The sequence below is a fragment of the Colias eurytheme genome, chromosome 20 (assembly GCF_061535395.1).
Source record: "Colias eurytheme isolate Ceu_HAF_F1 chromosome 20, ilColEury1 Martin Lab GWU primary, whole genome shotgun sequence".
NCBI classification, from domain to species: domain Eukaryota; kingdom Metazoa; phylum Arthropoda; class Insecta; order Lepidoptera; family Pieridae; genus Colias; species Colias eurytheme.
In genome coordinates, this window is record NC_142999.1 from 9,045,418 (window position 1) to 9,070,801 (window position 25,384).

At 35.7% G+C, this 25,384-nt stretch overlaps 4 protein-coding genes and 1 pseudogene across 4 annotated transcripts; all 5 read left to right on the forward strand.

The window, feature by feature from the left end:
* Positions 1-6,228: 6,228 nt before the first annotated feature.
* Positions 6,229-8,354, forward strand: LOC149899848 (trypsin, alkaline C-like). Its single transcript, XM_090113650.1, has 4 exons — positions 6,229-6,320; positions 6,577-6,757; positions 7,256-7,514; positions 7,714-8,354. Exons 1-4 carry the CDS (start codon positions 6,275-6,277, stop codon positions 8,011-8,013), a joined length of 786 nt encoding a protein of 261 aa, XP_089969776.1. The 5' UTR covers positions 6,229-6,274; the 3' UTR covers positions 8,014-8,354.
* A 1,159-nt stretch (positions 8,355-9,513) lies between these two features.
* On the forward strand, positions 9,514-11,171 carry LOC149899849 (trypsin, alkaline B-like; annotated as a pseudogene).
* A 2,462-nt stretch (positions 11,172-13,633) lies between these two features.
* On the forward strand, positions 13,634-15,751 carry LOC149899850 (trypsin, alkaline C-like). The gene is made up of 4 exons (XM_090114058.1): positions 13,634-13,679; positions 14,485-14,665; positions 14,915-15,173; positions 15,408-15,751. The coding sequence occupies exons 1-4, from the start codon at positions 13,634-13,636 to the stop codon at positions 15,705-15,707; spliced, it is 786 nt and encodes a 261-aa protein (XP_089970184.1). The 3' UTR covers positions 15,708-15,751.
* A 1,834-nt stretch (positions 15,752-17,585) lies between these two features.
* On the forward strand, positions 17,586-19,676 carry LOC149899851 (trypsin, alkaline C-like). Its single transcript, XM_090114059.1, has 4 exons — positions 17,586-17,631; positions 18,039-18,294; positions 18,653-18,911; positions 19,383-19,676. The coding sequence occupies exons 1-4, from the start codon at positions 17,586-17,588 to the stop codon at positions 19,674-19,676; spliced, it is 855 nt and encodes a 284-aa protein (XP_089970185.1).
* Positions 19,677-21,471: 1,795 nt separating this feature from the next.
* Positions 21,472-23,585, forward strand: LOC149899852 (trypsin, alkaline A-like). The gene is made up of 4 exons (XM_090113581.1): positions 21,472-21,546; positions 21,992-22,166; positions 22,578-22,836; positions 23,228-23,585. The coding sequence occupies exons 1-4, from the start codon at positions 21,507-21,509 to the stop codon at positions 23,531-23,533; spliced, it is 780 nt and encodes a 259-aa protein (XP_089969707.1). The 5' UTR covers positions 21,472-21,506; the 3' UTR covers positions 23,534-23,585.
* The last annotated feature ends 1,799 nt before the right edge of the window (positions 23,586-25,384 follow it).

Below are 25,384 nucleotides of genomic sequence, written 5' to 3' on the forward strand. Positions count from 1 at the left end.
TTATTTGCAGGATAGGTGTGAAATTGTTCTGTTTGCAGATTATAATTACTAATATTTAAAGTGGGTAGGCATGACCCAAATGATGACGAAGTGAAAGGTGCTCTTTAGCACATCTGATCTATTTACAGCTAATAATAATTTATTATTATGCCGAAAAATAACGACTTGTGTTTAATTTCTAATGCGGATCTTTAAAATAATAAAGATCCGCAACAATATATAACATCACACTTAGACCAATAGGAGCAGGGCAATGCGTGCGCTAGACGCGTTCGGAATTGGACGTGATTAGTGCTAGCACTGCAGTAAGGAATAACAATTCGCGCCACGCGCGGCTTTGCCGCTGCATGAACTTTTATAATGAGTTGTAAAACACTCATTGTAAATGAGCTGTTGGCGTTCATCCAAAATGCCATCGATACAATGGACGAGGTTAGCATCATGCAAATCTGCAAAACTAACTTTAACGAGAAGGAAATCAGCAGTGGCTAGGTGCTACTCTTCCAAACGCTAGACAAGATTGCCACGATGCCGTCCCGCCGCAGGAACGGGGGTGAAAAATGCATACAGGACATCATCAGCCTATTGAAGGTGACTGATCCCGATGACGTGCCCGATTTCGTCGCAAAGGAGTTGCATAAACTTCCACCGGTGGGATTCGACCACGTCGATGTTACGAGGCTCCTTAAGGACATCACATTCCTTAAGGCGAGTCTGGCCGAGGTACACACCAAGTTGGAGGCCTCAGAGAAGACCATCTCCGATTTACGAGTCGAGTTAGCAACATATCGCGATGCGCATGCAATATGTAGGTCACCCGTGCCGTCATATGTGAATGCACGTCGCGGAGCGCAAAATGCATGCGTCGGCATTTTAACTGCTGATGTTGACGTGTCGCCGACCGCCGATGACCCGAGTGATGCCTCGCGCCCCGCTCCCGTTACCTCTCCCCCGGAGAAGACATCGCATGTCACGTTGCCAGCTGCTCCTCAACGTGACTACGCCGCCGCAGCCGCAAAAATGACTGCGACCCCCAAACCAACAAAAGGAGTAAACGCACCCGTGCGGAAAAGTTTACCTTCAAAAACGAAGGGCGTCGACGAGGATGGCTTCACAAAAGTCCAGAAGAAGAGGAAGCTGACTCGTCAGAACAAGTGTGGCACCGCAACGAGGGATCCAAACTTGCGGATGCGCGCAGAGGTGCCGACGACGCCGCTCTACGTGTCTCGTGTGCACTACTGTACCAAGACTGAAGATGTTGTCGAGTACTTGCATGCGAAGACAGGTTTGAGTCTGCGAGTGGAACGGCTGGAGTCTCGCCATAAAGTGAGCTTCAAGTCCTTCGTGGTGAGAGTACCGACCGCCAAGCTGAGCGTCTACATGGACGAAGGGTTTTGGCCGCAGGGAGTTGTGTTTCGCCGCTTCCGCGGACGGATACCCGGCCCCCCGGAATCGCGTCACACGCCGAAGACATAGCGTGTATTAATTTAGTTTAGTTTTAAATTATTATATGTATGTTAGTCTGTAAGGTATTTATTCTATGGGTCTGTACAATTTATTGTCTGTTACCTGAAATAAATGTTATAAATAAAAAAAATAAAAAAAAAATGCGCGTAAAATCCGAGGGGCATAACTAGTAGTGTGATACTACGAATTATTAATCAATGTAGATTACTAACTCACTGACTATCAGATATCGATTGATAACATGCGAAGTCTTGGTACGGATTTGTAAAGAAAACATTGATTATGCATAATGCTTTTTCAAAGAAAATTCTGATTCGCAACTTTATAAACATTTAAATACGTTTTTATTTTGAATTGAAAACTTGTTTAGCGAGTTGTGAATGAACATAACAGCTAGCTGATAAGCATTGTCAGTCATTGATCCGTCGTGGGGAGGTGGCGTGATTCTTTTATTCGGCCACAAGAGAAGAGAGTTGATGTTCCACCTGCTTCTGCTCTAGAGAGGGATTAGGAAAAAGATGAGATGTACATAATATGTTGAGTAGGGAATGCAATCCCGACTCGAGATTGCAAATTCGGGATCCCGCGGGATTAGAAATATCAATCCCGCGGGATCCCGGAATTTTCGGGATCCCGTCTAATTAAAAAAAAATGTTGAGTTCAGATGACTGAAAAAGCTAATAACTGCTTGTTTGTGATTTGTAAGGTTAACTCAAATAACATATTACTCGAAAGAAAATAAAAACCTTTATTCTTTAATCTTACCAACTAAATAATAATCAGGTTGTAAAGAAATTAACGAAGATAAATTAGGTAATCAAAACAATAAGCTTATTTCAAGGAAATTAGGAAAAAAAGTGGTTTTGAAAATGTTAAATGACTCCTTAAAAAACAAAGGGTATTAATAGTTTCATCTGCTAAACGGCATCTAATGTCCGTTGCAATGTACCCCGCTGCTGAGAATGCCCTCTCCGACTCAACGCTGGTTGGCAACAGCGTGGCGATTCGCCACTGGCGAAGCAATTATACAGGCTGTAATCGTTAAGTGTGCACAGGCGATTATTCCGTAACTATTGCAGATTTCAAAAAACTTTAAACTGATATCGAAAGCCCTTTACCTAACGAGTAAAATGACATTATTAACTTTTTATAAATAAAACGAGAAATATCCAAAAATGTCACTTGAAACGCTCCCATATATTTAGTATGAAATATGACTATTTCATACATTTAATATGAAAGGTTTTGCTTTTTTTATTTGATTTTGTGCTTTAATTACTTCGCTAATTTTAATGAAAGATCATTCAGAAACTGTAAATTGAGCTCGATGTGGAATACAATGGTATTCCATATAGAGGATGCCATTTCGAACATTTGCTTTGAATACAACATGTATGGGAAATCAAATGTATTGGAGCGTTTCATGTAACATTTTTGGATATTTCTCGTTTTACTTTAAAAAAGTTCTTATTGTCATTTTACTCATTAGGTATAGTACTTTCAATATCAGTTTAAAGTTTTTTGATATCTATAATATTTATGGAATAATCGCCTGTGCACACTTAACGATTACACCCTGTATGCAAACTGCAAAAATCGCCCCCTTGTTCCTCCACACTCAAACAAATCCATTTCTTTTTTAATGGTAGATTCTAATTTGTCTAAGCTCGTGGACGTGGATATACGTGCAAAAGGACTTTTAGAAGCGGCTTGCGCCCCGAGTGGTTGTGTGTTGCGTCGCTGACCACTGCCGCCCAATCCCGTCAATCTCGAACGGGATCTCGTCATATAATGCGTCGGGATTGATCCCGAAAAATTACACGAGATCTCGCGAGATTGGGATCCCGCGGGATCGGGATTGCATTCCCTAATGTTGAGGTACTTGTATGACTTACAGAATTTATATTTTTATGATTTATACTATTTAATTAAAATTACAATTTTAATATTTATAATGCATATTTTTTGGTTTTAGTATAACGTAGTTTTTTTATTAAATTTAAAGATTATGGTTTATTCCATTTCGATTTATGACTCGATTAAACCAGATATGTAAATACATATTTAAATATAAGGTAGATATTTAATTATATCACAATGGACAACCTGTAGTTAAAGAAGAACTCAGCTAATCTATTTGTATCTTTTACTAGCTGTGCCTTGCGGTTTTACACGCAGTGCTCCGCTCCTGTTGGTCTTAGCGTGTCGATATATTATTATATCATCACGCTAATAATTATATCCTATAGCCTTCCTCTATAATATCTCTATTGTATCTTCTTGTAGAATGTATATTATTGTCCGTTATGTAAGTAATAATTCTTTATAATATATAATATATATGTTTCCTATCTACTATATTATATTCTTATATATTATATTATTACTTTTATTTTTATTTTTTCATAATATGTACACTGCCACTATCAGGATGTCAATGTGGTGTCCACTGAAAATCAGTGGAGAATCTAAGTGTCGTATATGTCCTTAGATTCTCAAAGCACTGAGTGGATATTATCCATTTTGTGCCGTTGTAACTAGTTATAAGTTAATTTTATTTATTTTTTATGTATTAATGTGCATCGGTACAAATAAATGTATTTTCTTTCTTTCTTTCTTTCTATAAATAGGCTATCTAACACCGAAAGAATTTTTCAAATCGGGCCAGTAGTTCCTGAGATTAGCGCGTTCAAACAAACAAACTCTTCAGCTTTATAATATTAGTACATATAGAATATATTTATTATCACGTAACGGTGTCTTGTCAATGTACAATAAATAAATCACAATCATCATCATCACTAATATGTAGTAGTACGTATAAAATCAAGTCGCTTTCCCTGTCCCTATATCCCTATTATGCTTAATCTTTAAAACTACGCAACGGATTTTATTGCGGTTTTTTTGACGTGACAACGTCTTATAATTCGATATCGCCAGCTGCACGCACGAAAAAACATGACTCATGCGGCGTTACCTCGCTGTGAGGCGTTCCATGTAGGCTTGAAATGCAAGCGAGAGCGCGGAACGAGCGACAAAGAAGCACAATCGAACGTTGTCACGTTCAACTATCGTCAGTAAACCGACTTTACAGACAACCAATATTTTTTTTAATAGATAGAGTTATACAAGTAGAGGAAGGTTTAAGTATTTTACAAAGTGGGCGATGCCGCGGGTTAGAGGGTGATATAAGTTATTTTACAGTAAAACATATCATTCCTATGGGAAGATCAGTAATGATGAATATTTAAAATTTAAATCATACCAAATTTGATAAATTCAAATAGATTGATTTAATTATTTGATTTTATTGATTTTTATTACCTGATTGTAAGGTACAAATTCTTTACCACTTACACAAAAAGCTCAAATTTCATAAAATCTAAACTTTAAAATCCATACTAATAGGTATTATAAATGCGAAAGTAACTCTATCTGTCTGTTACTCAATCACGCCTTAACTACTGAACCAATTTGCATGAAATTTGTTATAGAGATATTTTGATACCCGAGAAAGGACATAGGCTACTTTTTACCCCGGTACATAGGATAGGTGTTATCCCGAAAATCCCACGAGAACGGGAACTATGCGGGTGCGAAGCTGCGGGTGGAAAGCTAGTCGTCTATAAAAATGAGCAAATAAACATTTTGTCGCTTTTGCTTGTGCTTTTCGATAGGAGTGAAAAACGACAACTACAATGATACATTTACGAAGTTTGTAATGTCATTCTAAATACCTAATATTATGAAAGATAAGATTAAAATGTTCACTAGATTATTCCTCATTATCAAGAATCATTAGTATTAATTGGATAATATTATTTATTTTCGGAGCAGTGGTGGTAATCCACAATCCGTGGTGAGGCCTTCGGGCTTTAAATTGATTGATCGATCGCGCGTGCAGAAAATAAATTGATTTTTCAATTCATCTGATGTTATCCACAATAACATCACTACTGCTTAAAACGGTGAAGGAAAACATCGTGAGAAAACCGACATGTCAAAGCATCAAAAAGTTCGACGACATAATTGTGTCATCTACTGTAGTAGTAGTGGTAGATGCACTTAGCCAGCGTGATGGATTACTGTGATTACTGCTTGTTCTCAGCAGTGGGAACATAATGGGCGGATAATAATCACGATTCCTATACTTCACTATTATACTCAGACATATGTTTATTTAAGATCTAACCTATATAATCGAAACTCTTTTTATATTATGAAATTCATGGAATGTAGCAGTAGCCATCAACAGGACAGTAGCCTTCAATTTATTTGTTAATTAGAATGGATGTATGGCTACAAAAACTTAGAACTTGCCTAAAAAGCTAAGCCTGTATCATTGAAACAAACAATCAAACTTGACTCTAGAATATTAACTATTCACTATTCACTAGAATATAAATTTTTAAATGATATTTTTTTAAGAATAGAAAACAATCGCGGGATTCAAACCCACATCTTTCGCCTTGCCGGGGTGACTAGCCTCTCGTCAACCCTCTCATCCCACCGCGCCTGAGCAATCGAATTTCTTCTTTTCTTTAGCATTTCATTTATACCCGTATACAAATAAATCCATTTGTACCAAATTGTGTTCTTTATTTGTCATTAAATCTATTTAATTCCTACATGTTATTGTTATCATATCAGAGATTTTTTAATCAATATTATGGTAAACCCAGAATTATCGATATCACTTATCCGAGCTATTTAATCGAATTTTGTTTTAATTATTCTCAGTACTCGAGTGTGTATCATTTATTTCTCCAATAAAATTCTTATTAGGAGAAAGACAATAAATATAAAAATGAAGGTATCGTACTTGTCATTGCTGGGTGTGCTGCTCATAGCAGGTAAAACTATATTATAATTTAGCTTCTTAACTTGCCTACAAGGTTCAAGGTGTATCTTATGTACTTAATTCAAGTTTGCTCCCTTTTTTTGTTAATCCATCCACTTTTAACAGTGGTTTGCAATTTGGAGGCATAGCCAGAAAAGTATCTTAAAAATTTAGTTGACGTTCAGTGAATTCATTTTATAAACCACCTAACCAGTTAATATCCTGGTCTTTTGATGATCATTTTTATGAATTCTTATTTTTATTTGCAGCATTTTCTCAAGCCAAATCTCCATTTATTGTTGGTGGTCAAGATGCCACCATCGAGCAATATCCATCTTTAGTACAAATCGAATTTTATTTCCCTTGGCTCGGAGTTTGGGATCAGCAATGCGGTGGAAACATTCTAACTTCTTATTGGCTTCTTACAGCTGCACATTGTTTTAATGAATGGTAATTACTTATCTATATCTATACTGATATTATAAAGCTGAAGAGTTTGTTTGTTTGAACGCGCTAATCTCAGGAACTACTGGTCTCATTTGAAAAATTATTTCGGTGTTAGATAGCCCATTTATCGAGGAAGGAAATGGCTATAATATGTCATTACGCTAAGGCCAACAGGAGCGGAGCCACGCGGGTGAAACCGCGAAGCTCAGCTAATCTTTTATAATTTACTTTATCTGGTCTGATAAAATCGATCGATCCTCTACTTCTTTTATTTGTAGCTAGTAACTTATAGCATGACTTAAAAATATTACATGCTTTGATAAACAAACAAGGCAAGGCATAAAATATATACTTTCCAGACACAAATAAAAACTATCTTATTAAATTTGTATAGATTACGCAAATTCGTAAGTTTTTTATCTACAATTGTAAAATATACTAAAGATGTACATAATTCTTTATTTCCATTGGATTTCCTAACTACATTTTAATTCTTTTCAGGTGGTACGACCCTCAGAACACCCGTATCAGAGCAGGTGCCACATACCGTCACACAGATGGAAGCGTGCACTACGTTGACTTTGAGCGCAATCACCCCGAATATAATAAGGCTTCTAGGTTCGATTCTGACGTTAGCGTGTTCAAATTGCTCACTCCCCTCGTATACTCACCATCCATCCAACCAGGAACTATTGTCAACCAGGGTTTCGTTATACCTGACAATTATCCCGTAGTGCACGCTGGATGGGGTACCCTTACCGTGAGTATTTATTCTTTTTATACTAGCCAGAAGTGTGAATTTGATGTATATTTGACATGAGAGGTTAGATAAACCAGCTTTACAAAAACATGCATTTAAATTGATTTAAGTTTTCAGAATTAAACTATTCATTGGTCCCAACTGGGCCACCACTGCTTTATTCATTAATTGTGACATTAAATTGACTCAACTTTTTCAGTCTTCCGGGCCCTCATCTCACGTCCTCCAAGATGTAACCATAAACACTGTGAACCGAGCAGTGTGTAATTCGCGTTACAGCAATGTAAATGTTGTAATCAACGAGAACATGATCTGCGCTGGTCTTCTCGACGTGGGAGGTCGTGACGCTTGCCAAGGGGACTCCGGTGGACCGATGTACATTGGTGACGTCATAGTTGGTATTGTGTCCTTTGGAATGGGCTGCGCTGATCCTGTATATCCTGGTGTCAGTGCTGCTGTTGGATCTTTCACTGATTGGATTGTTGCTAATGCCCGATAATTTATACACCCTGATGGTCGAAAATCCTGGCTCGATAAAGACGTACCTACATAAATTTGAAACTCCATTATTTTATCATGATCTTACTTAGTATCTGTCTGTTGTTTATTTATCTAGATTCTAAGTCCTAGAATATTTACTAGAAAAGGGTTACCTGTAAGCAACACAAAATCCCAGTAGCAACAAGTCATATTATTATGATTATTTGACGTTTTTGGAGTACCTTAATGACCGAATATATTTTTGTGTATTAACATTACGAGAGATGTCCAGAATACAAATTTTATTTATTATTGTCGTGTAAGTGTTAATGTAATAAATGTATTTAAAATAAGGTCTTATTCGTTTGGTTTCCTTTGATGTTTCCCCAGAATCGTTTGTCATAAAAAGGTGTAAAGCTTTAGTACTGAAGAAAAATCTTATATTACGTATGTAACAATATAATGATTGGAATATAAAAATTCTAGTAACAATTGTTATTATTATTTTTAATTGGATATGAATTAAAGTTTTACCTTAAAAGTATAAAACTGCCTTAAAAATGACTAGGTAAACCATTTTCTGAGATATTTCTCCTGAACATTTATTTATTAGATGAAGCGATTTTTTTTATACGAAGCAAACCCTATATAAAACTACTACTATATAAAAAAAACACACACATGAACTACAATATCATGAACAATATACGTAAACTCATCTGGATTTTTACTTCTTTAGACATATAATTTCACATAAGCTTACGAATCAAATATAAAAGTCGATCGGTACTAACGACCCTATCTTGGGGGAGCTAAAGAGTCAAGTCTAAAAAGCGTATGCATAGGTGACAGTACTATGAGTCAGACAACTATAATTTTATTTAATATACCCTCAAGCACGTAAAAAACACAATTGTATCAACAGTAAAGAAAAGAAGAAAGAAGGAGGTAATTAAAACTCGTTGTACTAAAAATGTTTTTGCAAGACGCCAATATCCATCTGACTCATTATTCAGCTGATATGTAGAATCATCCAATAAATTATTGAATACTAGCTTCCGCCCGCGTGGTGTTTTTTCGCAATAAAAGTTAGCCTATGTTCTTTCTCAGGGTCTAAAGATTGTCTGTGCCAAATTTCATCAAAATCGGTTGGAGGTTTAAGCGGGAAAGCGTAACAGACAGACAGACAGAGTTACTTTCACATTTATAGTATTAGTAGGGATTAATAGATTAACTTATTGTGACTAAAAAAACAATGAACTGGCTAGAAACAATAAACTATGAAGACACGGAAAATTATCTTTCTAATTGGCTCACATAAGCGGCGATGCCTGACTTAGCTAAATCATTGAAAAAAAAACCAGCCTAATGAAATAAATGATTTACAACATTTGATATGCATATAGACAACATTTTAATTTAATCAAAATTCGTCGTAATTAAATATAGTGGACGATTGTTTTTCTTTTGAATCATATTTAAGTAAAGAAACTCAAATTTGATAAATAAAACAATGACGATGTCGTACTTGCCGCTTCTGGGCGTGCTGCTCCTCGCAGGTAAACAGTTATTTTAATTTTCGCTTACCCCGTGGACGAACCCAAAAGATCAAGAATTTCTATAGCTCATGTATAATTAGTCTGGTGTAAAACCGTAAATATCACTGTAAATCATTATAATATGGCTAGTAAAATTTCCGTGGAAGAGTAATAAACCGAATAAACCTATATAATATATTTTTGTTTGCAGCAACTTCTCAGTCTGGAACTCCAGACACCCGTATTGTCGGAGGTGAAGACACAATCATTGAGAAATATCCATCTTTGGTACAATTGGAATATTTTGACCCTTATTATGGAACTTGGTCTCAGGATTGTGCGGCTAACATCTTAACTACTTACTGGGTTCTTACAGCTGCACATTGCTTCAACCATCAGTAATTATTATTTTTTAAATTCAAACATTCACAGTATATACCTATAATACCTTATTTTAGGGCTACTGGACAAAAAGCATGTCTAGTGGCCCTTCCTCGATCTACTGCAGTAAAAAAGATATGCTTATAGATAGGATATAAAGGCAATTAATCTGATTTATAGTCAAATTATTCTTCAACAAAGTTTGTGGTTCATTTTTTTTTCAATACAATCAAAATTTGTTTAGTACATCACATATTATTATTTCTGAACATACACCGACGCATGTGTGCGTGTGACCCTGTGTACCGACAGAGCTAGCTGCGACCGTCGAAATGTTGTAGATAGGTGATCATCATGTTCGTTGTATAAACGTCTGCATGCGTCTTATAGGTCTTGTGGTCTCCTTAAAGAAAATTACATCTAATTAGTGTTTTAAAAAATCTTAATGGATTGGTCTATTGCAGTGATAGAGTGGAGTTCATGCGTATACGAGCAGGTTCCACTTACCGTATGACTGGTGGAAGCGTGCACTACATAAACTTAGTGCGCAATCATCCCGACTACGGAGTAGCGACTGTAGAAGACGCTGATATTAAGTGTCATGAAACTGCTCACTCCTGTGGTGTACTCGCCGTATATCCAAAAGGGTACAATTGCCAGTCAGGGCTTTGTTGTGCCAGACAATTATCCTGTTGTGCGTGCTGGTTGGGGTGGTATCTACGTGAGTATATATTGGCTTTCACATGCATAAGTACATGATACATTAATAGTTTTGATAGATAATTTTGAATTATTTTTAATTGTGTCGTATGGGCAAAGTTACTTTGTATAGAGTAACTATTGAAATCCTTCCCGATTCTTCCCGGTAGAATCGTCATTCAGAATCGCTGGTAGTAAAAAAAGTTTACGTGAATGAATGGTTTTTTTGCGTTCAAAAGATAAAATCCTATTTCAGACTAATGGTCCGTCATCATACATTCTTCAACATGTAAAAATTTACACGATAAACAGAGAACTGTGTGCAAGGCGTTATGAATACGAAGAAGAAGAATCAATCACTGACAACATGATCTGTGCTGGAATCCTCGACGTGGGTGGTCGTGACGCTTGTCAAGGAGACTCCGGTGGTCCTCTGTACGCCGATGACGTCATAATTGGTATCTCGTCCTTTGGAACTAACTGCGGTGATCCTTATCACCCTGGTGTCAGTGCTTCTGTCGCTGCTTTCTCTGATTGGATTGTCGCGAATGCTCGATAATTTCATCCAGTTTCTAGACGAACTCTTGATAAATAAAGACGTATAAATATCAAACTAAATTGTTTCATTATAATTTTAAAGTTGCTTAAAGTTACCGTCAACGTTAAAATACGGTAAGAAATTAATTTGTAATTCGTCAATGTGTGACATTACACGACTAGCCTGACGCAGATTGTTCAAAGGATAGACGTGATCGTAAACCATTTACTGTAGGTGGTATAGGACCACGGCTTTTAAACTTTGATTTTATTATTGTATTGAATGAATCAGCTACTGAACGTGGCATACAACCACGGATTTCGTTGAAGGTGTGACGGAATCATTACCAAAACGTTACAAGCTTATGTCAATTAAGAGTGATAGCGGATTCTATGCCTTAACGTTTCTACCATTTGTCTAGAGGCCCCTGAGCGGCAGCTACGCGACCGTTGTGCGAATGTAGCGATGTTATATCTTCCTAGTAAAAAATTACCTGACGAGGATGTACAAGTAATACAAGTTTTTTATAATAAAATTTGATTTGAAAGCAAATAATATTGAAAACTACGACACATTTTAAAACCAAAATCAGCTCAATCGGCCCAGCCGTTCTCGAGTTTTTATCAGACTAACGAACAACAATTCATTTTTATTTATATAGATATAGATAGAAGATAGATATACAGTTACATGGCAGTTACATATTTTGTAAAATTTAATTGTAATACTGACATGATTAAAAGAGCAACTATGGAGTTTCTTGCCGGTTCTTCTCCGTACTTCCGTAGATACTGCTTTCCGAATCGGTTGTAAATCTTATATATAAAAATGAATCGCAAAATGTGTTGGTAAGCGCATAACTCGAGAACGGCTGAACCGATTTCGATAATTCTTTTTTTTACTATATTCCTTGAAGTAGGAGGAGAGTACGAGGATGGTTCTTATGTAGAGAAAACGTAAATATTATAGCGGACCGCTAGTGTAATAATAAAAAGTAACAATACAAAAAACCGTTGGATTTTTACGACATAAAACGGCACTGAAAATTTAGACCTATAAAACAAGATTTTCAGAATACTGAACTGAACAAAGTTGCTTATGTAGTTGCAAGTAAATGGACACAATAGACTCTACCGAGATGCCTTCGTTGTAAATTGACAATAATGTCATACAATACTATTCTGAAGTATGCAATATTCCACTATGTAGAGATAAATTTTCATGTTTGGAAAGGCGTAGTCACACGTTGTCAAAGTGCTACGGTAGACAGGTACATGTAATTCTTTTTTTTTTTTATTTGCTTAGGTACCTTCTAGGTCAGATCCAAACTCAGGGCAGGGTGGAGCGCTTGCCCCAGGAAAGCAAATCAATATCAGGTAAGTAGTTTCCTGCTGTGTCGTCTACCCAATACGGAAAAACATGGTGTAGGGACACACATATGCAATTCGCTGATCGAACTTTTTGTTTAAGTGTGCGTCCACATTGTTTCCCCGACGCTTTCTACATTTTATTAGAATTATTATTCAGTAGTGCATAACGGCTAGCTTAAACAACACCTATTGTAAAAAAGGATTAAAAGTGATTAAAGTAAAGGCGTTATTATTTGGGCAACCTTGTGGGCAGCAGCACTACTCTACACATGGCAAGGGGTCTACGACACAAAAAAGTTTGGGGAACTCTGGTCTAGACCGTCCACAATTAATAATATATACGACATAATTTAAAGGTTACCTTTTTATTTATTAACCGATTGATGAAATAAACGCTAAATGTTAAATTAAGCTTACCACAATATATTAGTGAACCGCATCTAAATTGAATAAGCCGTTTCTGAGATAAGCGTGCACAAACATACAGATAATCAGACAAAAAAAATTTAACTACAGTTTTGGGTTGGGAAACGATTTAATAATAACACCTGCTATTTTTTTACATATTTTCATGGTACAGACAACACTTTTCTACAATTTTATTATAATTGATGATGATGATTGATGATGTACAGACATAACTTTACTACAATTTTATTATATGTTTTGATTGATGATGAGGATATAGAATTCTATAGCAATTCTTCGCTCTTCTTCTTCGTCTTGCCACTGCAAGAAAGTAAAAGCTTTTGATACCTTGACCTAAGAGCTTAGCAATAATATTAATTAGGCGATACCGCTATCTTACTATTGCAACTTTCATATCAATAACATCATCGTAAAATTTCCTAATGTTTTCTTTATTGCCGTTCACTAGACCTTATTGCGCAGAAACTAGACAAGCTATCACATCAATTTTTTTATCAGTGCAATGGGATTTCCCATATTTGATAATAAGACTAAACATCACAAAGATAGAGATTAATCGGAATTAGATTTAATTACTGATAGTCAATGTTAGTGCTCGTAAAATTATTGTGTTCGTTTATATATTTGGTGGATCCTTTTGTAAAGACACACTTCTTACCCCGAATCAATAATTAAAATAAAAAAATGAAGGTATCGTACTGTTCGATCTTGGGAGTACTCCTTATAGCAGGTAAAACTTAACATTATTCGTATATTCGATATTATTTCATAATATTTTGAAGTGAAAACTTCTTTAGCGGCGTTGGGTATATAATCTTAAACTCGCGTCAGGACACGTGGCCTGATCGAAAAAGCGTAAGACGGATTTTTTTTTTGCCCTTATATTCCATGTACCAAACATGCTGATACCATTCCAAAATATCAAACATGCTGAACGTTAATAATCAAGTTTTCACTTCTGCCAGCACTCCCGGAGTGCAACCCGTCTTTTTTTATGTAATCTGTTTTTATTTTCATTCATAACTAGCGGTCCGCCCCGGCTTCGCCCATGGTACATATTTACGTTTTCTCTACATAAGAACCATCCTCGTACTTCAAGGAATATAATAAAAAAAGAATTATCGAAATCGGTTCAGCCGTTCTCGAGTTATGCGCTTACCAACACATTTTGCGATTCATTTTTATATATAAGACTAGTGGTCCGCCCCGGCTTCGCCCGTGGTACATATTTCGCAATAAAAGGTAGCCTATGTCCTTTCTCGGGTATCAAAATATCTCCATACCAAATTTCATGCAAATTGGTTCAGTAGTTTACGCGTGATTGAGTAACAGACAGACAGACAGACAGAGTTACTTTCGCATTTATAATATTAGTATGGATTAAATGATACCATTTCCTTTTAGTTGTGAAAAGAATGTAATCAGATTATTGAATTTAATGTTCATTGATTTTAATGTCTTTTTTGGTTCATACTTCTAACAAAATATTAAAAATTATTTGACGGTAAAGGTACTAAAATTATTTTTGCTTGCAGCAATTTCTCAAGCTAAAACTCCATTTATTGTCGGAGGTCAGAACGCCACCATCGAGCAATATCCATCTTTAGTACAAATAGAGTTTTATGAGACTTCGGCTGGATTTTGGGATCACGGTTGCGGTGCCAATATATTGACGACTTACTGGCTTCTTACAGCTGCACATTGTTTAGAAGGATTGTAATTATCATTCTATGTTGCATCTTTACCTTATATAACCCAAATATCAATTAAATACTCACCTTTTAAACCAAATGTACAGTATCAATTGCTTTTCTTTTTAATATTAGTCTTTTTTTATGTCATCATTGCAAAATATTCTTTCGAGCAACCGAATTGGGTTCAAGACAACTGTAATACATCTATTTAGAACTTGGTATGATCTGCTGTACCATAAAATTCCCTGAAAAACAATTAAATTCTCTACAGGTTGTACGACCCTAAGTACACACGTATACGAGCAGGTTCCACTTACCGTAATACTGGTGGAAGCGTGCACTACGTAGACTTTGAGCGCAATCATCCCGACTACAACAAAGCTTTTGCGAACGACGCTGACATTAGCGTCTTTAAACTCCTCACACCTCTTGTCTACTCATCTTCTATCCAAAGAGGAACTATTGTCAGCAAGGGTTTTGTTATACCTGACAATTACCCCGTAGTACACGCGGGATGGGGCGCCCTTTACGTGAGTATCCTATACTTATATTATAAATGCGAAAGTTTGTGAGGATGTATGTTTGTTATTCTTTCACGGAAATAGTACTTAACCGATTACAATGAAAGTAACTAAAGATACAGAAAAAGACATAGGCTACTTTTTATCCCGGAAATCCCACAGGAACGGGATCTATGCGGGTTTATATTTGGTAACGCGAGCGAAGCCGTTGAAACTGTATTTATTGAGTTCCTATTCTTACAGTCTCAGGGGCCTCTTTCTCCCGTTCTTCAAGATGTAACCATTTACACGGTGAACAGAGAAGAGTGTGCGTCGCGTTATGGTAAGCATGGTCTTGTCATTACTGAGAACATGATCTGTGCCGGTGTTCTGGACGTTGGCGGTCGTGACGCTTGCCAATCGGACTCTGGCGGGCCGATGTACATTGGTGACGTCATAGTTGGCATCGTGTCCTTTGGCCTTGGCTGCGCTGATCCTGTATTCCCTGGTATTAGTGCTTCTGTAGCGTCTTTCACTGATTGGATTGTCGCAAATGCTCAATAAATACAATGCAACAATTTTAGTTACTAGCAAGAAATAAATAGGTCGCATTAAGAGAAATCTTCACCAACCGCTTGTGACGTCAATTTGACGTTTTTCTAATATGAACAACTATTAATTTTTTAAGTCAAACTTCTTTATCGGGGTTGGAAAAAAATTGTAAGTGTAAGTAACATTTTTTCGTTACGCGTGACATTTTTCCGTTACGCGCCATCTTTTTCTTATTCCTACCACACGTAATTCGACGTATTTCTATAAAGTTGCATATAGTAAATCATTTAAAAAAAAAGGTCATAAGGAAGTTTCACTTCTTACACGCACACATTTTTTTATGTTAAATTATGTTTATCAGTTGTATAAGACAGAAGGTATATTTAGTTGGGACGTGTATTAATAGATTTAAGAGAAATAAATCATGTTTAAATTAAATGAATTTTTCATTTGGATTCCATTGTTACATAACATAAAAAAGTTAATAATACCTACACTTATCTTATTTCTTTCTATACTTAAGAAGAAAAAACTATTAGATACTGAATAAGCTACTTCCAATCGAATCCGATCCATATAACCTAGAACGCATACATATTATGACTCGTATCACAAATTACAAAATACAGAATAAAGTCACAAAAGTACCCAAAAAATTAAAATGAGGATAAAGGTCAAAGAGAGCACATTTACAAAATATGTGCTAGCAAACCGGGCGAACTCCGTTTCGCTTGCACCAGAGACACCTTTTCTTTGCTATAAACCTCACGGAGCCCGAGACCTTTCCAACGAATTATAGCGTCAGGAAGGAAAACCCGACTTATTTTTATATAGTAAAGATAAAAAGCAGATAACAAACATAGACATATATGTATAGACAGTTCTTTTGAAACTTACAGAAATAAAGCCCACGTAAGAAGCGATACACTTAGTTCACAGTCTACAATCTATTTTATAGTCTACTACTAAAGATAATTTCCCATAAAACAAACAACTGATCGGAAAAACCAATTCATGATTTATTAGATTGATAATTAATGAATTATCAAAATAATATTATAAACACAGAGATTCATAATCAATAAAACAAAATCTTCATTATTATCATGTCAAATTTTTCTTTATATGTATATTACTAGCTTACCACCTGCGGCTTCGCTCGCTTTGTCTAAAACCTTATCTATACTAATATTATAAAGCTGAAGAGTTTGTTTGTTTGTTTGTTTGAACGCGCTAATCTCGGGAACTACTGGTCCGATTTTAAAAATTCTTTCGGTGTTAGATAGCCCATATCGAGGAAGGTTAGGCTATATATCATCACGCTACGACCAACAGGGGTGGAGCCACGGGGGTGAAACCGCGCGGAGCAGCTAGTAAATTATATATTAAAACCTTCCTCTTGAATCACTCTATCTATTACAAAAAACCGCATCAAAATTCGTTGCGTAGTTATAAAGATTTAAGCATACAAAGGGACATAGAGAAATAGGGACAGAGAAAGCGACTTTGTTTTATACTATGTAGTGATGATGATGATTAGAAAATACCTTACTGAATGAAATAAAGAACCTGTCAACGAATCCTACACATTTTTCTGTGTGGAATTTTTTATGTCAAAGTAAATAAAAATTTATTTCAGCGTTTTATTTTTATTTCACCATTCAACGCAACAACTGTTATAAGTACCTACGAACGCGAGTAAAGCAGCGGGCAAAGTTCATAAAAAACCCATACTTGATATGCCTTCATAGAGGCTGCAATTTATCAAAATTCGACGTAATTATTGATATTGCACGATTGTTTATCACAAGAATCCTACTTAAATAGAGAAATTGTTCTAATATAAAATCCTTATAAAGAATAATTAGTGTGTGCTAAAGTTTACTAAGAATGAAAGTGCCGTACTCGCCGTTTCTGGGTGTGCTGCTCATAGCAGGTAAATAAATAGTTTTCATATTATAAAAACATTGTGCTCTCTATTTCTTGTCTCATTGCCTTTTTTGTTATGGAACTTTATCCATATCTATACTTCTATACTAATATTATAAAGAGGAAAGGTTTGTATGTATGTATGGTTTTCACGCATAAACTACTGGACCAATTTTGATGAAATTTGGCACAGATAATCTTTAGACCCTGAGAAAGAACATAGGCTACCTTTTATTGCGAAATATGTACCACGGGCGAAGCCGGGGCGGACCGCTAGTTAATTATTAAAGGTATGCTTTGCTATTACATATTTATTTATTTTATTATTATAATATTAATAATTATTAATAATTTATTGCTCTTTTTTTCAAAAATAAGCAATTTCCCGAATTTCATTAACGAAAAGTTATAAAGCAAAAACGAATGAAAAGTTTCCATTTACTATCTCTACATATCAACATTTCAATTTTAAATTACGTTTGTTTGCAGCAACAACTCAAGCTAAATCGCCACTTATCGTCGGTGGACAGGACACAACCATCGAGAAATATCCATCTTTAGTACAGATAGAATATAATCTTCCCTGGATTGGATATTGGGAACAAAAATGCGCGGCCAATATCTTAACTACATACTGGCTTCTTACAGCTGCACATTGCCTAACTCAAAAGTAATATTGTACACTATACATATCATTAAATAGTAGGAAAGTCAAAATGTACATTGAATATATATATTTTTAAAAGAATGCTTTGGGTGTAATCTTTGTCTGTTTGTCTAGTGTCTACAGACAAAGTAGACAGAGTCGCTAAACTCAATAATTACTGCATGGATTTACTTAAAATTTGGCATAAATATTAGTAACAGGTCCGGTATAATATAGGCTATATCATTGTTATCACCACGCTAAGACCAATAGCAGCGGAGTAATGCGGGTAAAACTGCGGGGCACAGCTAGTTATTAACATTATTGTAACACTTCTATTTAATTTCCTAAGATTACAATGAACAAAATTTCTCTATTACAGTTGGTATGACCCTAGAAACACACGTATAAGAGCAGGTTCTACATTCCGTGAAATCGGTGGAAGCGTGCACTATGTGGACTTTGAACGTAATCACCCTGACTACGGAGAAGCAGCAACGTTCGACGCTGATATTAGTGTCTTCAAACTGCTCACACCACTCGTGTACTCACCTTCTATCCAAAGGGGAACTATTGTCAGCCAGGGTTTCGTTGTACCTGACAATTTGCCAGTAGTCCACGCCGGATGGGGCAGCCTTTATGTAAGTATCATTTATTCACATAAACATTTTCTTTCCCAAGTCTGTAATGCATTTATGGCTCAGTGTTAAGAAGCCTTCGACTTATAGATTATCCAAATTCTTCATTAATAAAGTCAATCATCCATATAAAAACTGCTGTAATTAATTTAAAAAAACATCGCGAAGAAATTGGCAATGTATATAAACTGCGTCGTGTTTCATTCGCAACATTCAAGAATGTATAGTGTTTCAATAAGCATGCAAGCCAGAGGTCGTGACTCGTGAGTTCGATTCCCACCCGGGGCAAATATTTGTGTGATACACATAGATGTTTGCTCTGTGTCTGGGTGTTAATTATTTATAAATACATATAAGAATTATTATGTATGTTTATCAGCCATCTGGTTTCCATAACACAAGCGAAAGCTTAGTATGGAATCAGATCGTGCTGTGTATGAAAATTGTCCTGAAATATTTATTTTTTTCTTTCAGTTTAATGGCCGTGCACCTGACGTCCTTCAAGACGTAACCGTCTACGTGGTGAACAGAGACGAATGTCGAGCGCGTTATGGAGAGAGATCAATCACAGACAACATGATCTGTGCTGGTGTTCTGGACGTTGGCGGTCGTGACGCGTGCGAAGGAGATTCCGGCGGGCCGATGTATATTGGTGACGTCATAGTTGGCCTCGTGTCCTTTGGACATGACTGCGCTCATCCCGTGTTCCCTGGAGTCAGTACTGCTGTTGCGTCTTATACTGATTGGATTGTTGCGAATGCTCGATGAATAAAGTATGGATTAAGCTACGCTGTTTCATTGTTATTTTTATAGGTTGTTATGTTAGAGTCATACATTTCAAGTCAACAGACTACCACACCACAAAAAAAATACTTCGTCTATAATTATAATAGATAAACTCAAGCATCATTAATTAAAAATATTACAAACGACAATTGATAATAATGAACTAAATTGAAGTGATTATTAATTTTAATATTATGTGAAAATCATAGTGTTATTTGTTATTTAGTTATTATTTAATACATATAAACCGGCTACTCACGTACCTGCAGCACGGGCAATATTGGAATTTCGACTATGTTCAATCTCTATAAAGTCTGGTACAACATAAAGCACAATACCGAAAAAAATATATAAAATAGGATGGTCTTTGATCTTTAATTGCTCGCGAGGAATTTTTTCCAAAGTTAATAGATTTCTAGAAAAAAAATGTGCCGTGGTCATAGATTTTTCCGCAAATACTCTATAAACTTCGTAACCTGCTGACTTAGAGCTCTGAAAATTTTATGTTTAATAAATTATCAGTTACACAACAGTCCCTGACGAGGATTTTTTGTTTCACTGATTGGTATCTTTTTAAATACAAAATGCGAGGAAAAAAGAAGGTGCAGCGGGAGAGGTTTGAGGTCCGTCAAGTATGGTCAAGGTTATTAGCGCATGTATAAGCCTTAATAATTATAGGTAAGCAGGGGCAATTTAGAGAACAGCTGAAATGGCTCCGACCGCCGCGGCCGTGTCCGAGGTTGTTCCAATATTGCCCCTATGGCATGTACCTACGTGAGTAGCCGTCTATACTCTAAGGTTAAAGTAGTAAAGAAATGTGAGGACACATTTGTCATTCATTGTGTTAAAGAATACAAATAAAGTACAATTATTATTTATTACTAATGATATATCGGTCAAAACCCAAACTTGTCACATTATCTACTACCTATTTTATTGATATATTTTATCAGTATAAACTAGTATGGGATAAGACAAATCGAATAACATTATCAACTGAATTAACTCAGGAAAGGATAAATTATAAATACATAATAAAAAGATATCAACATCGTCGCCTTAGAGTTAGTCCACACGGCGCGTCGCGTCAGCGTTGCGTCGTCGTAGCGCTGTCGCTGCGTCGTTTTACATACAAATAACCAAGGTGTTCACACGGCGCGCTGCGGCGCGCAACGCACTCGTGGCGGACAGCAGCCCCCGAGACGAAGCGGGAGGGGGTGTCAGCGCTCAGTTGTAGTAGTAGTAACGCTGCGATGGCGCAGCGCCCGTGTGGCCGGCTATGCGTCAAATATTTGCGTTGCGACGACGCAACGCTGACGCGACGCGCCGTGTGGACTTACTCTTACTCCATGACGTGACGGTGTTGCCATGACGCGACCTTGAAATTTTACTCTCAACGCGCATATAGAAGTTTCACTTCAAAAAGTTTTTTTTCTCTCCTAGTGAAAAGATGATGAAATGGTGACCGTTGACGTTTTATAAAGATCTACCAAAATACGCTCATTACGCTATTTAGAGTTTTTAATCCTATAAAATATGATTTATTCAATTAATATACATACATAAAGCTACTTGTGCTACTACGATACTCTGAGGTCACATAATTATCTTGACGTAGCTTAGGTAATCTAAAGATTTCATTATAGTACCGGATTGATAAAATAGCTCAATTAGATTAAAACAATATGGCTAGTTTATTATATACTAATGCTCTTATCACGATTGATTTAAATAATAATATTACCTATATAGTTTTGTATAAATACATGAAAAAATAGTTGTAACTAGTCTTTGTGTCAAAAATCATTGAAAATGGTGTCCTATTTACCGTTCGCTGTTCTGCTTTTAGCAGGTATATCTTTACAATGATTACAATAATATATTTTTATAATGTTTATAAATTAAAAAAGTGTTAAAAATGATTACTTGTTTTCTTATTATAAGTCGTAAATATTTTTAACGACGCCCGTGGTTAACAAACAATTTAAAAAGAATAATCAAACAGAATACCTATCAATATTTTTTTATTCGTTTAAACCTTAGATCATTAAGTAATCTAAGGTTTAAACTATAAGGTACAGGTTTAACAACCAACGATTCTGAATTTCTGAAAATCGCTTTACCGAGAAGAGTCGGAAAGAAAATAATTTTCTTGTGTAGTTACTTCTTTTTCATTGTGTACTATACCACACCACGCACCACGCACCACGCAAATCATTCATATTTATTATTCATTCTTAAATTCTAAATAACTAAAGCCTAGTTAATCACATTTCCCCTAACTTCTCACCTTACAGGATGCTCCTACGCAAGCCGCATCGTCGGCGGTCAGGATACTACCATCGAGAAATACCCAGACCTGGTGCAAATGGATACTTGGAGTATCTGGACATCTTCATGGGGCCAGAGCTGTGGAGCCAACATCCTGACGAGCCATTGGATCCTGTCTGCTGCTCATTGTTTTGAAGGATGGTGAGTAAATTGTAGTCGGATTTTTTATACATTTAGTATTCTGGTGAAAGCAGTATTTAATTCATAGTGCGTTTATTTTTGTGGTAAATGAAATTGTTTTTGCAAAGGTTATAAAGTCATTACTCATTTAGTTGACCACATTGTGTAGGTATACCGCTTTTTATCCATCGACTTGAAAAACTAAGGCTGTCTCTTTAATAAAGCTGCCTAACTACCTATATGAAAATAAAAAATATCATCTAAGTTTTATCTCTATTTCAAGTATTTATCTGATAAAAGGATCATCTAATTTTCATTTCAGTAAAAAATTACCATTGGTCATACAACATAATTCAAAAAAACGCCAATATACGAAAACTATAACAATTATCTTATACTTTTAGTATCATAATGTTGTGCTTTTTATTCCAGGCTCTACTCCCCAGAATACAGGCGCATACGAGCTGGTTCAACTTACAGAAACACTGGTGGTGTTATCCACTATGTAGACTATGAAGTCAACCATCCAGACTACGGAAAAGCGACTCAATATGATGCTGACATCAGCGTTATTAGACTATTAACTCCTTTAGTTTACACTCCAGTTATTCAACAAGGAACTATTGTAAGACAGAATGATGTGATACCAGACAATTATCCTGTGGTACACGCTGGATGGGGTACTACTAGAGTAAGTATATAATAGTATACCAATAGGAAAGATTTTTCATTCGTAACTTTGTAGCGACTGATATTGTAGTGATAAGATTTTTATTTGTAACGTAATAATATAACTCAGAACTATTTGATCGATTTAAAAATTCTTTTGCCATTAGAATCTTAGCAAATATTAAAAAAAAATCTACATAAATTTTTAGCAGAAACAAAAGGATAATTTTATCTCAGAAGCTAAGTAATATACCTACTCGGCAGCCGACCGTCACTCAAAGCAGTGTTCGGATCCGTTCGAACAGTTTCACTTTTACCGTGGTTTCATAAAACCACACAAATTTTTTTTTTCAGTGTACAGTGTATAATAATTCTAAATCAAAGATCAGAATAACTCTTCTTTTTACTTTCAGTTCAACGGCCCCAGCGCCTCCATATTACAAGACGTCACCATTTACGTAATCAACAACGAATTATGCGCCACCCGTTACCTCGAATACTACGGGTCTGAATATGTTACTAAAAACATGATCTGCGCTGGTATCCTCGATGTTGGCGGCAAAGATGCTTGCCAGGGTGATTCTGGTGGACCTTTATATTCTGGGGACGTTATTGTAGGTGTGGTTTCCTGGGGACATGGCTGTGCTAATGAGACTTACCCCGGTGTGAGCGCGTCTGTTGCATCGTATTCAGATTGGATTGTGGCTACCGCTCGCTAAGTTGTTTTGATATAAATAATTTTATTCTAAAGAAATGTCTGCTGTACATTGATGATTTTATTTTATTTACGTGACCTGATTTTTTGTGCAAAATTTATTAAAGTCGTTGATAACTAAGTACATAATATTTTATTTTTAATAAAATAATCTTGCATAAGTTAATTCTTTAATGCTACTAAATTCAATAAAACCCTGACCGTAGCTACCGTGGGATAGGTTCCAGGGCAAATCGGAATGTTATTCCTGCAAACTACTTAAAGTTTTTCATAAAAAAAATAAAAACAGATAAAAGGACTGAATCTTATTCAGTGGAAATTATTTCCAGGACTGTTGTAATATTTTTTAAATAATTCAAATCTCTAAATACTTATATTATGTGGTAACATAACATAGACAAATAATGGTAAATAGTAATTATTTTTTATCCTTACCGTCTATTTTATTATAAAAAAGTAGTTTCAACATTTTTGTTGTCAAAAATACTCAACATTATTATTACATTGAATTCTGTGGTGTTTGGTATATGGGTGTTTCTCTGCTATTTGGAAACTCGTTCAAACAAGACTGTCCTAACCAAAATTTATCAAATGTTGAGAATGTTTGTCGATACAAAGCAAGGTAATAGTATATCAAAAATATATATTAAAGAAACACACACATTTTTTTCTTTGTTTTTGAGTTATGAGCGGTTTTGTGCAAAATCGTGACAGGGTAATGTTGTGACTAACCAGGGGAATGTTTTTATGAACTAAAACTAATATTTTTGTATGTTTAAATAATCAAATCTTTATTTTTATTAGCTCTTACAATGTGTAATTATTACTGAAATAATCAACGAGATCAAAACTAAATTCACTTACAAAATAGAGACATTTTTATAACATTTGTTTTAAACTGAACAAAATCAACTTCTTACTTTTACAGTCTTTCTAAAATACTGATTGTTTGACATAAGTCAGCTCTTAGAATGTTAAATAAAATAAAAACAAAAATATTACCTCTGTTATCGAATATTCACAATAAACTTTTTTTGGCTTACAATTAAGAAACATTTATACTTTTCAGGTAACTTGAAATAATTATCATTGCTGGCACAGTATACCACTAAAAATCAATTTTATCTTTCAGGGAAACATCTCTTATTTCTCAAAGACATGTATCAATTTTGGAAAACTATAAAATAATCTACTTCCTTTAACAGTCACGTTCAGATCAGGAACGTTTCCAATATTTGGTCAAAACCGACATCAGACATATCATTCTCATCTATTCTAAACTTGTAGCCCTTGTTATCACAAATTTTCAGAAAAGTCACTGTTAGTTCGCCGTCCTCATCACTTTATTAACAACCGCAGCATAGCGATATTCCCTGTTCCCGACAATAAACTTAACTAAAACGTGATCACCACTGTTATAATAAGTTTGCTGAAGGACGCTTGTACTAGGCTCCGCAGTATTCTCAAGATCAGTCTTAGTATTTTCAATCGGTCTTAAAAGGATAGTCTCTGTAATGCAGTCATGTCCGTGAGATTTGAGATAGCGGGATTTCGACTTCGGAATCGGAGTCTGTGAGATACAGGCCTATCATTTTGGAGGTTCTAGACTTCAGCTGAGCCTTCATACTGTGGTAGTTTACACACTAAAAATGCCTTAAAATCCTATTTTAGTACTTTACCATCGCATATTACCGGCATTCATTTTGTGAGCGACGGACCCGTTACACAGTATCGAAATAAAATGATGTTCCATATTGTGACTTCGAGGCTACATGTGGAGGTTCCAAATGTAGAAAAGTTCTCCTGGAATTTTTCAGAGAGTGGCCATGGCAAGAGTGCCACAGATGGTATTGGC

Coding starts and splice junctions, on each gene's coding strand:
- LOC149899848 (XM_090113650.1), top strand. CDS start 6,275: ATGAAGGTATCGTACTTGTCATTGCTGGGTGTGCTGCTCATAGCAG. Junction 6,321..6,576: donor GGGTGTGCTGCTCATAGCAG/GTAAAACTATAT, acceptor TTTTATTTGCAG/CATTTTCTCAAGCCAAATCT. Junction 6,758..7,255: donor GCACATTGTTTTAATGAATG/GTAATTACTTAT, acceptor AATTCTTTTCAG/GTGGTACGACCCTCAGAACA.
- LOC149899850 (XM_090114058.1), top strand. CDS start 13,634: ATGAAGGTATCGTACTGTTCGATCTTGGGAGTACTCCTTATAGCAG. Junction 13,680..14,484: donor GGGAGTACTCCTTATAGCAG/GTAAAACTTAAC, acceptor TTTTGCTTGCAG/CAATTTCTCAAGCTAAAACT. Junction 15,174..15,407: donor CGGGATGGGGCGCCCTTTAC/GTGAGTATCCTA, acceptor CTATTCTTACAG/TCTCAGGGGCCTCTTTCTCC.
- LOC149899851 (XM_090114059.1), top strand. CDS start 17,586: ATGAAAGTGCCGTACTCGCCGTTTCTGGGTGTGCTGCTCATAGCAG. Junction 18,295..18,652: donor GCACATTGCCTAACTCAAAA/GTAATATTGTAC, acceptor TCTCTATTACAG/TTGGTATGACCCTAGAAACA. Junction 18,912..19,382: donor CCGGATGGGGCAGCCTTTAT/GTAAGTATCATT, acceptor TTTTTCTTTCAG/TTTAATGGCCGTGCACCTGA.
- LOC149899852 (XM_090113581.1), top strand. CDS start 21,507: ATGGTGTCCTATTTACCGTTCGCTGTTCTGCTTTTAGCAG. Junction 21,547..21,991: donor CGCTGTTCTGCTTTTAGCAG/GTATATCTTTAC, acceptor CTCACCTTACAG/GATGCTCCTACGCAAGCCGC. Junction 22,837..23,227: donor CTGGATGGGGTACTACTAGA/GTAAGTATATAA, acceptor TTTTACTTTCAG/TTCAACGGCCCCAGCGCCTC.